General features: G+C 41.3%; 1 protein-coding gene across 1 annotated transcript in view; it reads left to right on the forward strand.

The window, feature by feature from the left end:
- The window catches only part of MALRD1 (MAM and LDL receptor class A domain containing 1), a 491201-nt gene that overhangs the window by 320620 nt on the left and 157491 nt on the right, over positions 1–13090 (forward strand). Inside the window, exon 30 of the mRNA XM_077268326.1 lies at positions 11983–12111. Coding sequence (XP_077124441.1) covers positions 11983–12111 — 129 coding nt within the window. The remainder of the gene's footprint in view (positions 1–11982; positions 12112–13090) is intronic.

Here is a 13090-nt window from a genome sequence, read left to right on the forward strand (position 1 = left end):
CGGACTGAGGTGAAGGAAGTAGAGCCTGGGATACCCGGGACAGGTGTGTAACAAGTATGTTTTAACTAGTATTTAAGTCTACAATCGGGTAACTGGACACTATTATTTCTTTAGTTGGGTGAAATCCTCTGGCAGAGTCCCGTTAGGGTCCGTATTCCAGTATAAACTCTCTTTTTATCACTGCTGGTGATCCTATTTCTACTCTGCCTGAGAAGGGAAAAATCGGGCCCAAATACATATTATAACAATCAGATTATCAGCTTTCGTATCATTTACTTGCTAAAAAAGTCCTAGGTAGGTTCCGACCATTTCATCCGGTCTAATATGTCTTTTGCCACGAGATCCCACAGATGCTCAGATGCTCAGATTGATTGATAATACAGTAACTGTAGGAATACAACCCTCATATGGGCAGACATCTTCTCGGGCAACGTCTTCTCCCACAGCACAACTAATGGGCTTGTTCAAGGTTACACTATGTAAATGCGTCCACACTAAGACTCGGGACGTGTTGTGAGATGATTTGCATTTCGCAGGATACGGCCGCAGTTCAGCTTATTGTATCGTTACTGGGAATGTTTTCAGGCCACGTACTGTTCCGTTAACCTCCAGGTCAGCAATGTGTAAAGAACCCATCTTTTATCTGTTGTCAGTATCTACAGAAGTGTGTGAACCCGCACGGTGATTGTACTTTTGAGTAGTTTATCTTTACTATTACATAGGGCCTTCAGCATTGTACTTTCGTGGGAAGTCTGTAGCTGGGAGCAGCTTTTTTTTTCTTTTTTTTTTTTCTTACTATTACTGTTTTTGCTTTTTTATTATTATTTTTAGAGCATAAAATGTGTAAGCCTGTGTTCCAACATAGCATAAATACTGGAAATTTTCTGCTGGATTTTTTTTGTGAATGAAAATCTGCTGAATTTAATAATTTAAAAATTTAAAATGAATCGGTCAGCAGGTTTTTGCTATTTATTCTGAGAGCAGCATAATATAGAGCAAGAAAGCCTGATTCCAGTGATGTGTCACTTACTAGGCTCTGTGTTGTAGTTTCAATACAATCAGTGTTTCATCAGCAGAAGATTATCACTACAGGGCTAGGTGTCATTCGCAGACCAGTCAGATTAATCTGTGCAACCCCACCTCCACCACTGATTGGCAACTTGTACACAGGAAGCTGCCAATCAGGTGTGTGAGCGGGGTTATGCAGATCTCAGCATTCTGAGCACTGCTACATCTACAGCAGAGAAAACAGGTATTCTATAAAAACTGCAGCAAGTAGTCCAGTAAGTGATATATCACTGGAATTAGGGTCTTTTGCCCTATATGATGCTGCTCTCAGATTACACAGGAAAAAAACTGCGGACGGATTCCCTTTAAGCAAAGAAGAGGTGATTTGAGGAAAACTCATGACCACTGTGCATTTAAAAACGTTTTTGAGCTGTGCATTTTTGGTATGATTATTCCCCATAGAGTTCTTAGGGAAGCCTAAAAAATCCCTGTGTTTCTGCATCAAAAATACCGTAAATTAGGAAACACTGTATGAAATCTCATAAGGGGAAAAGCCTTAAAAAAGCAGCAAAAACATATAAAAAATGGAATCAGAGCAGATTGTGTATTTTGCTATGGACACCTGCAGACATGAAACACGCAGTGGACAAAGCATCACATTTGAAAGTTGACCTAAACTTTCCTAATTTAGGGGCTTTGCTCAATTGCATTTTTCGCTTAGGTCACTTTTTTATATACTAGTTTTTGCATAAATTTTTCAAAATGGTGCACATAGGTTTCCATATTTGCACAAAATAAAAAATGCACTTTATTTTGGGGGGTTTTTTCTACCTTTTTTTGCATTTTTTTATAGCAAAACTGTGCATGATCTGTTAAAATGTTACATGTGTCTCTTAACATTTGTGCAAAAAATTCCTGGTGTAAGAACATAAGAGTAGGAGACTAGAGTTCAGTTGTGCAAAAAATGTGCGACTGCATAAAAAGTCACAATAGGGGGGGGGGGTGATTTTAATTTTTGCTATTTTTTTTTTTTAAAGGAAACCTGTCACCCCCAAAATCGACGGTGAGCTAAGCCCACCGGCATCAGGGGCTTATCTACAGCATTCTGGAATGCTGTAGATAAGCCCCAGATGTATCCTAAAAGATGAGAAAAAGAGGTTAGATTATACTCTACCAGGGGCGGCGCCAAACCCGGTCCGATGGGTGTCCCGGTCCGGTTTGGGACCTCCCATCTTCTTACGATGACGTCCTCTTCTGGACTTCACGCTGCGGCTCCGGCGCAGGCGTACTTTGTCTGTCCTGTTGAGGGCAGAGCAAAGTACTGCAGTGCGCAGGCGTCGGGAAAGGTCAAGGAAGCCCAGCGCCTGCGCACTGCAGTACTTTGCTCTGCCCTCAACAGGACAGACAAAGTACGCCTGCGCCGGAGCTGCAGCGTGAAGTCCAGAAGAGGACGTCATCGTAAGAAGATGGGAGGTCCCAAACCGGACCGGGACACCCATCGGACCAGGTTTGGCGCCGCCCCTGGTAGAGTATAATCTAACCTCTTTTACTCATCTTTTAGGATACATCTGGGGCTTATCTACAGCATTCATAAGCCCCTGATGCTGGTGGGCTTACCTCACCCTCGATTTTGGGGGTGACAGGTTCCCTTTAATATATATTTTTTAAAACGTTACCCAAAGGATCGTGATGACTGGCACAGAGGTCTTCAGCACAGCCTAACTGTCTTACCAACCCATCGGCACTCCGCGATCACATGATGGCCGGGATCAATGACGCGCTTCCGGCCGGCGCATGTTAAATGCTGCCATCAGTGATTGCTACCCGCATTTAACTAGTTATCACTGCGGCCATTAAGTGCGGCAAAGGCCCAATTTGCTGATACTGTACTATGGATCCACCACCCTATGTGAACATATCCTAAATATTTATTCCTCTATTTTATGTTATTCTACAAATGTTGCCTGGACTTTGATTTTAGACCTTTAGGATTATATTATTTCTCCATAAAGTTCAGATGCAGAGGCTCCTAATGATTCCATCCGATTGTGAAGGGCAAATTCGTGTCTCTGTGACATTCCACTTTACGTTAAACTTTCTATTTGTTCCATTTCTGTCAGTAGTGTTTACTTCTGGAAAAAGATACCAGATCTTGATGTTTAATATTCTGTATACTTCATGTACATCAAATCGGATTTGGAAAAATTGAAGGCTTAGATTACAATTCAGCTGACCTGATGATGTTCGGCCGGGCTCCTTGACAGTACATACCAAGCACAGAATGCAAAAATGGTCCTGAGTGATCAATAAGACCAAAAAACATATTTTTGTTTGTCTGTAGTGCGTTTTCCTTGACACTGAGTACACACTCTATCGTCTGCCATCTAGAGCTATCCATCATTTTCCTCTCAACTTGCCTTGACTTGACCTTGTCCGGACAAGGCGTCCACGTAGTGAACTGACATTCCGGACGTGTCTTCAGTCTAGACTAAGATGTATACATCACTCGGTGCCGGTAACCATCCTGTATTTTTATCCAGTAAATTCTTCTTTTCTGATGTCAGAATAAAAGTGAACAACCTGATGACAATACACGAAGGCTCCGATTCATCATTTGCTTTTTTTCTTTTTTGAAATCGATTCTGTCACCAGGTTTTTTCCACGTAATCTCAGAGACATACTGTATACTCTGATTGCAGCAATGTGTCACTTACTGGACTGCTTGCTATAGTTTTAATAAAATCATTGTTTTATCAGCAGGAGATTATCAATAGAGGACTAGTACACTTACAGCCATGTAGTCCTCCATATTCAAGAGCTGGACATAACTCCATCTCCACCATTGATTGATAGCTTTTTGTGTATGCAGTGTAAACAGAAAGCGGCTAATACAGAGCTCAACATTCAGAGAACTGCTATATCTGCAGCAAATAAAAGAATGATTTTATAAAAACACAACATGCAGCCCAAAAAGTGATATATATTACTCTGCCCCTACAAAATGCTGCTCTCAGGTGGGGTAGCAAAAATCTGCGGACAGATTCCCTTTTTCCATTTTTTTGTCCTGTGGTATTTGTTGACTTTTTTTTTTTGCACCAAATGCTTCAAAATGTCGGCACGATTCAAGAATTTTGTGCAATTAACCTTTTATAGTGAAACTTTAGCTCAAAATGTCGCACGTTTCATAAAACGTTGCAAAAATTGAGCAACAATTCTCAGACATACATAAAATTATTCCAGGGAGAGAAGATGGGGTGGGGGTGACTGGAGGGGAGTATATTTGCCACAAATTTTGTGACTTTTACTAGCCGCACAATGGCAAACATACAAAAAATACAGGTGCACACATGCAAAACAGACTTTAAAAAGGTCGGGGCAAATTAAAAGAAGAATAAGGAGAAAATGAAAAACTGTTGAAAAATGCCAAAAACTGGACAAAAAAGGCTCCAATGCGATAATGAACTGGGCCTATGATGTCTAAGAAGAGATGAAAATTACTGTATCAATTCATTTTGAGCAGTGATTCCCTGACTTGACCTTCAATAGACTTAGCAAACTTATGGTATTTCTCCAGACGGTGATGGAGCAATCACAGAGAGGGATGTAGGGTTGGTCATCTTCCATGGGTTGTCCACCACCCAAGCAACTTTTTAATCAGCATGTTTGCACTCGCTCTCCGTAGCATCATGTGACATTGTTATGTCACGCGATCCTTGCATCCTTGATCTCTTTCCCCACCCTCGGATGTAACAGAGATCATGAGGAAGTGAACAGAGAACCACAGCTCTGACTTCCTCTTGATGTCCAATTCTTCCGAAAGGCGGGGAGAGTGAAGTTAGCACTGATTGGCCACAAAGATGCCATGACATAACAATGTGACACGATCCCTGGGAGAGCAAGTGCCGACACTGCTGATTGAGAAAGTGTTGCCCGAGTAGTGGACAACCCCTTTAGTTTTGTTAAAATATTCCCAGCCCTTTAAAGGTAGTCTTGGTCCAGGTAAGAGAGAAGGTTGGGTTCAACTGCCCTCCCATAATAGGAAATGTTGTACTTCTTGTGTGCAGGTTTATGGTGCCCAGAGGGACAAGACTGGGGCCAACTTGAGTTGAAGTCACTCTGCACGAGATTTTATGGCAGAGTTGGACAAATTTCAATGGGCAATGAAACTAAAGATGCATCACGGATATGTAACTTTGTGGATTATTTTAAATTTATATCAACAAAAGTTCTAATTACTGGGTCCAGTCATCCATTTTATGTTCAATTCATCTGTGCTGACCAAGGAAGGTACCTACCCAAGGACTTTTTAAAAGGATTGTCAGACTATCTTCAGAAATGCTGAAAAAATATCAAATGAAGCCGTATAGACCAATTAGTTTTCCCACTGCTCCATGCCATGGCTCTAGTCCTTCTGATGGTCTTCGTTTAAATCGGGAGTGCACAACTCCAGCCCTCAAGGGTCACCAACAGTGCATGTTTTCAGGATTTCCTTTATATTGCACAGGTGATAATTTAATCACCTGCACTGGTGATGATTCCAACACTTTGTGCAATGCTAGGGAAGTCCTGAAAACATGCACTGTTGGTGACCCTTGAGGACTGGAGTTGAGCACTCCTGATTAAAATGGATGCAGCATTAATCTCCTGTGTATATACCATTCCTAAAATTATATTACAAATGTTGCTGCATTGGTGGACAACTATTTCATTTGGCAAAACTCCTCCAGATGGTGTTGCCAGGAATCTAACACTGATTTGTGAGAACCAATTACTGACCTCTTAATATGTTATCCAAATAATCCTTTTCTGATCAGAAGTGCAAACTCCTCACCCACCCAAACTCTAATTTGAGGTTCTGTACAGTGGGGCTTTAAGAATCTAGTGCTTCCCAATTCATAAGCATCGGATCAATGATCTTTTTGAATCCCTCACTGTCTCATAAAATAACACTTTATTTATATTGCTTTCCCAACATATGAAAGAAAATGCACCCATAGCCAGAAATAGTAAGAAAATACCAAAAAAGTTGCATTACTAATGTATTTCCCTAGTGATCAGTGCATTCACTGGCCTCAGTGGTTTTGCTATTTACCGCTAAGATTTGTGATTGGCTGCAGAATAGCTTGGAGAACATGGGACGTCATTGCTATAGCCAAGTAAACCACAGACTGCCAAGAGGGCAGGAGATGCAGCGCCGAAACGGCAGGATAATAAATTGTTGAGCTCAGATTCTTTCCATATTTCATTACCGTTCCTGGCTTTCAGCATATTTTAAGGATGGTCATCTAATGATATGGTTATCCAAAAAGTACCAGCCTTGAATTCAATTTTTAAGAAGAAAAATTGTGCAGTACCTTGATGGAAAGGACCATGATGGTGGCACTTTGAATAATTCTAAATTACAGTTCAATTGAGTTAAAAAATTTGACAAAAAGTCCAAAACTATAAAATAGTATTGCGGTTATATAAGGTCATGCTCGCCTCCCTACTTCTTCCAAAAAAATAGAATAAAAATAGACTCTGAAAAATATAACACAGATTTAGAATTTTACAGAAAGGAAAAACCAGAAGTGCTAACGCTGTTAATAATGGGGAATTGAGTGCAGGAAGACAATAGTAAGTGAAGATGGTCCGTCAGATGACTTATTTATATAAGGTTACATTCTTATGGAAATATGATTTGGAGCAATGTGCAGAATATCGCATTAGAGAGAAGGAGCAGAAGGTTGAACTCCAGCAGGATTAACATTTACAATGTCAATGAGAAGTATCCCGAGACAACGCAATGGAAGACGAGCGGTTAGACAATAAGAGCCAAAATGCTTTAATGGAGGGATTCAAAACCCAAGGGCCAGCATCAAACTTTAGGTCTCACTCTCAACATTTGCATTCGATGTCCTCTAACTTTCCTTCGTAACCTAAAAAATCCTGCATCGTTTTAGAACTGTTGGAGGAGAAAGAGCAATGCTGCAAGGTTGTTGCTGGTATAAAATTATTTACTTATAGTTTTACTAAAATTTCTATCCACAAGGGTATTGCTATAACGGAGATAGCTGTCCTGGAGCATGATGGGGCCAAAAGGCCCCTATGCCACAGAATACTGTGCTGCACATAGTGGATTGCGGGTTGGTGGGGGGATTTATTACAGATTTTACTTTGGACCCTTGAGCTTCAGGTTATGTCTGTAGGTAATAGATTTCACATAAAAACTGCTTTAGGGTAGTGTGCACAGGACCTCATTTACACAAGTGCGAACCCACCTAGTTTTCCAAGAGTATGACGCTTCAGGACACATCAGTGTTTTCTTTTTGTCTTGAAGAATCTTTTTTTGCTTCTATTTGGTCATTTTCTTAGTTCTTGCTTATCATTTTTTACCACTTTGAAGGGGTTTTTTTTAGCATTTTTCCATTATTTTTGGGTCATCTTTTGTACTGGTATTTTCTGGGTGGTTTCCTCATCTCCATTCAACAATGCAGAAACATTTTTTTTATTTCGAAAGCAAAAACTATGAAAAAATGCTCAAAAAGGCAGTCATGAGTCTTCTGGGCATTTTTGAGCCTTCCTATTGACATGAATTGTATAATATAGAGCATCTTCAGAGGGGAAAACACCAAAAGAATGGATATCTCACTTTTCTTTAGCCGTTTGGTATCTTGTTAAACCTGAAATGGTTAAAAGAAGCTCAAAAGACTGAGAATATGCACAGCAAGTCATTTTTACAACTTACCAGGTAGAAACAGAGGGGAGAGGTGCATGGATTCAGGGGTGCAGTGGGTATTCCAGGTTAGGAGATCGTTCAAACGTACCGGGTAGAAACAGACGGGGGGGAGTGCATGGATTCATGGGTGCAGTGGGTATTCCAGGTTAGGAGACTGTTCAAACGTACCAGGTAGAAAAAGAGGGGGAGAGGTGCATGGATTCAGGGGTGCAGTGGGTATTCCAGGTTAGGCGAATGTTCAAACGTACCTGTGGCTGTCCAGAATCCTGTGTGTCTATCAGCCATATCCTCCTTCTTCAACTCTCGCTTCCTAAAACTCAATGTAAACAAAACCGAACTCATCATCTTTCCCCCATCTCGCGTATCCCCCCTATCTGATTTATCTATTATGGTAAACAGCACCACGCTCTCTCCCGCACCTGAAATCCGCTGCCTCGGTGTAACTCTCGACTCTGCCCTGTCCTTCAAACCGCACGTCCAAAGTCTTGCCACCTCCTGTCGCCTCCAACTCAAAAATATTGCCAGAATCCGTCCCTTCCTAACCCCACAATCTACTAAAACTCTTGTGCATGCCCTCAGCATCTCCCGCCTCGACTACTGCAACACCCTCCTCTGTGGCCTCCTCGCTAACTCCCTTGCACCACTCCAGTCTGTCCTCAACTCTGCTGTCCGGCTAATCCACCTCTCTCCTTGCTACTCCCCTGCTTCTCCCCTCTGCAAATCCCTCCACTGGCTCCCAATTCCCCAACGAATCCAGTTCAAACTACTAACACTGATCTGCAAAGCCATCCACAACCTGTCCCCTCCCTATATCTCTGAACTAATCTCCCACTATCTTCTCTCACGCAATCTTCGATCCTCCCAAGACCTCCTACTCTCCTCCGCACTTATTCGTTCCTCACACAACCGCCTCCAAGATTTCTCCCGAATATCCCCCATCCTCCGGAATTCCATGCCTCAACACATCCGTTTATCCACCACCCTCGGATCGTTCAGACAGAACCTGAAAATCCATCTCTTCAGGAAAGCCTACAGCCTGCAATAACCATTCTGCCGCCTCACCAACCTCCTGAGCTGCCGCCTCACCAACCGCCCGAGCTGCCGCCTCACCAACCGCCCGAGCTGCCGCCTCACCAACCGCCCGAGCTGCCGCCTCACCAACCACCCGAGCTGCCGCCTCACCACCATCACCGACGTTCTGTCTTTCCCCAGTATCACGTACAATGTAAGTCTGCAAGGACAGGGTCCTCTCCCCTCTGTACCAGTCTGTCATCGTAAATTTGTGTACTGTAAATGATATCTATAACCTGATATGTAACCCCTTTCTCATGTACAGCACCATGGAATTAATGGTGCTATATAAATAAATAATAATAATAATTTTTACATAGAAACCCATATATTCGTTCTTTGGATCATTTAGTTAAGACTGCAGGTCTTAATTAGCTTTTTGCTAGAACCAGGGCCTAGAATCAGTCTGTAGGATGGAGCAGAGTCGAGTGTGCTGCTGGTGAGTGTCCAGTCAAAATGTGACCTATAGCTGAAAGAGAGACATACCAGGATCTACATGGAGACTGCATGGGTCAGCTAGGAAAGCTTAGCAGTCTGTGTGTTGGAGTTACAGAATAACATGTGGAAGCTGCAGCCTGTTCAATGTAAGCTGTGAATGGAGCTGAATGCTTCTGTTTGGCGCTGGAGGGTGCTGGAGCTGAGGCTGAAGGGGATACCGAGACATGGTAGGATCAAGCCTCTTCTGTGTATGAAGTTTACTATGGGATAATGGACTGTAACATGTTAGGGTGAGCCCATACTGACATAGCTGACCTGTTGAATGGACTGTTTTGTTGCTCTTATACCCTTGTGCCGAGAAGATACTGTTTTTGGTTTTGAATCCCTTGGAGTTTTATGAAAGCACTAAAACTGCACCTGTTTGGACCAAACTGTATGGCCTGTGTGTACACTACCTAATGCCTACCTGAGAAAGTAAATTCCCACAATATATACAGTATGTATATATATTCCTTTCCAAAAACGCATCATTGTACAATGTGTTTTTTTTTTTTGCTTTGGTGTGTTAGTTCCCAGGTTATGTAGTACTACAATTCAGTCCAGTCACTTCAATGGAGCTGAGTTGCAATGCCAGAGACATCCTGCAAGTGGCGTAGCGTGGGCTGCCAGAGCTTGGGACAAGAATACTATTAACGCTCCCAGTGTTCCCTCCTCCGGTCCAGTACTGAACCCCTTTTCTCCCAAGCATATGTAGTTTTTGAAAATACTGATGTAATCATAGTCAGCGCTTTGTAGTCCTACTTTCTTTTCTCCTTTTTTACTGAAATTTTACAAATAAAAAGTCATATATTATTTTTTTTTATGCAGCAATTTCTATTAATATAGCTCTATCTCTTATTCTAGCTCTACACCTAAACCTGAGACTAACCATAGCCCTTAGCTTAACTCTAAGCCAATTCCTAGCCCTAATTCTAACCCTAAATATAAGTCTAATCCTAAACCTTTAGTTATAAAAAAAGGTAAAACCATAAAATCATCCCTTAAGTAACGTATGAAGACAGAATTAAATCTTGCGTGCCGCACTTGTCCTTCCCATAAACTTTGCACCTTTCCTTTGAGTTGCACAAAACTTTTAATGCCATTTACAGAAATACTTTAAAGAAAGGTGGAGAGAGCGGCAGGAGAGCGGAGAGTTTGACTTTGAAGCACACGTAAGAGGTCACGAAAGTAATGAGACTATCATCGGGCAAATGACCCCGCAATGTTCATTTCAATTCACCTTCAGGTTTCTGACTTCTGGGTAAATAGATGAAACTGACTTGTCCTGAATCTGATGAACAGATAGAAGACACCTTGTAGCTTCCTTGTGTCTTGATTTTCTCCTGACCTTGTTCCGTAACTGAAAACCAATGAGACTTATATCGCTGACTGATGCAGTAAATATTGGGCTGTTATAACCTGCCGAAAACATTTATGTAGACCATATGTCATTGAGGAGGGCGATGTGTGCACCTTTTACCTCTATATATACATGGAAAAGAAAACAAACCTTACAGATTTGTAACTTGAAGCTCTTGGGCCCCCAACTACCTCTATAGTGGCTGTGAGACCTTCAAGCCCCTGAGGCAGCAGATCCTTGGTCCAAATACTGCCTCCGCATCTCCTATAGCTATATCCTTGCACAACTGCCTCATTATTCAATCTTATTTTTTAACCCACAAATATATGCAGATATACTCACCATCTTTCTCCTCTGACCCATACTTTACTTCTGCAATCTGGCTTTGAGTATAATCCAGGTTAAGTTTCCCTCCTTGATTTTACACATTTATTAAGACTAGCTAGAGAAAAATATGTTTCATTTATCAAGAATCAAAAGTCTCTTAAAAAAAAATTGTCAGTAATATCAACCACCCCAATCAGCATATAATAGCATATTGGTCTTTAAAAACTGTATCAATTGACAACTTTATATCTTTTATCTGTTGCTGCACTCCTGAAAAAACAGTGATTTAATGCATATTCAAATAAGGTGAAGTGCTTTGGGCGTGACAGAGCACCTTCCGAGCCTCTGCCTCTTGAGAGTGTTTCCCCGCCTAGCACCAGCCTCTTAAGCTTTATTGATAGTTCAGTGTCTGATTTCCTTGCATGGTTCCTGATGGCATATAGACAGTGAGCTATCGATCATGCAAAAAAAAGTCTGATGCTTTCTGGAAAAACAAGTTCAGGAGGCAGAGGAAGACTTATCACACCCAGAGCACTTAACATCTCATTTGCATTTGATTTACAATGCTGATTTCTCAGGAGTGCAGCAACAGATAGAAGATATAATGGTGTCAATGGATTTAGATTTCAAAGATCTGCAAACCAATTTATGCAGTTTGGGGGGTTTCTACATAGCACCCTGAAAGGGAATCTCCTATCTGGGCCCCTCCTGAATGTTTCACAAGGGTATGTCCTACAATGTTACTACATGCACCTCTTACATACTATTATGAATGATGTACAGTATACAGTATGGGCTTGTGACTATTGTCTATCACTTTACAAGCCGCTGTCTCCATTTATTTCTCCTTTAATTCTTAAATAAAAACCAGAAAAGCCATGTATTAAAACGGGTACAAGTAATGATAAAGAGATGACACGATGTTAATGGAAACAACGTGTTACTAAACTTAAATCAACAAATGAAATGGAGCATACATCGATTCGGCTGAGTATTGATTTTCATGTCTTGTTGGTTGCAGTTGGAGAGGAGCCTGGAAAATGCCCTGAAGACACAGATTTCATATGCAAAAACCAAAAATGTATTGAATCCAGAATTGTCTGTGACTACAAGCCTGACTGTGAGGACTCGTCAGATGAAGCTGACTGCAGTGAGTAAATCTCGTCTTCTAACTTTATCAAAGTAACTATTACTACTGTGTTATTTTTTATTACTATTTTACTCTACCTATGTGCTGAGATATTTGTTGTGGTGCTTACTGCCTGAGTATATTTGTCCTGTAGCTATTGTATCTCCAGCATCTCCATAATATATTGTAACATCAGTATATACATCAGTTTCGTTTTTTTTTTTGCCCAAACTAATGGCATTTATGTAAAGATTCCTTAATGCTGATTACATTGTTACTTTTCTTGTAGAAATCCCTTTAACTGTCTTAGGGCCCACTCAGATGTCAGTGATTTTTCTCGTATGCGAAAAACGACCTGAGTTTCATTAGTTTCTTCGATCAGTGTCATCAGAGTTTGGTCTGAGTTCCAGCTTCGACATCGGAATTTGGTCAGAATTTCATCAGTTTTTCAAGGATGAAAAATAAAAATGATGGAAGTTTTCTCGAGCTTCTCCTATCAAACAATCCAGCACACAGAAGACATTTGAGTAGTACAGATCTATAGACTTGCATTGGGGAGTTTGATCCGACACTTGGATCAACATCGAATCGGTTTCTGTGCTTTTGTGCGGACTACTCTGTCCGAGGAAAGAATCAGACATGTGAACTACCCCATCCATGAAAAACACAGCTAGCACGCATGAGAAAAATGAGAACAATTGACATGTGAATGAGCTGTTAGAGAAGTCTATACATGAAATTTAACACTAATGAGATGCAAGTGCAACAGGGAGGGGCATTGCACTTACAGTTTACCTGCACTCTCACTTTTCTCGCTGCCTGTCCCAGTCTCTGATTGACAGGTCACTTGTTTTTCAATGACCAGTCCATCATGATGTTGCCTAATCATAAGGAGAGAAAAAGGTAAATGCCCTTTTGAGAATGTAAGATGCAGCTTTTCTGTGTGTAAGGGCTCGCTCTATTCATCGGATGAGTTCTGTTCTGTTGTTTTATCGCATAG

Source organism: Ranitomeya variabilis, chromosome 6 (genome assembly GCF_051348905.1).
Source record: "Ranitomeya variabilis isolate aRanVar5 chromosome 6, aRanVar5.hap1, whole genome shotgun sequence".
NCBI lineage: Eukaryota > Metazoa > Chordata > Amphibia > Anura > Dendrobatidae > Ranitomeya > Ranitomeya variabilis.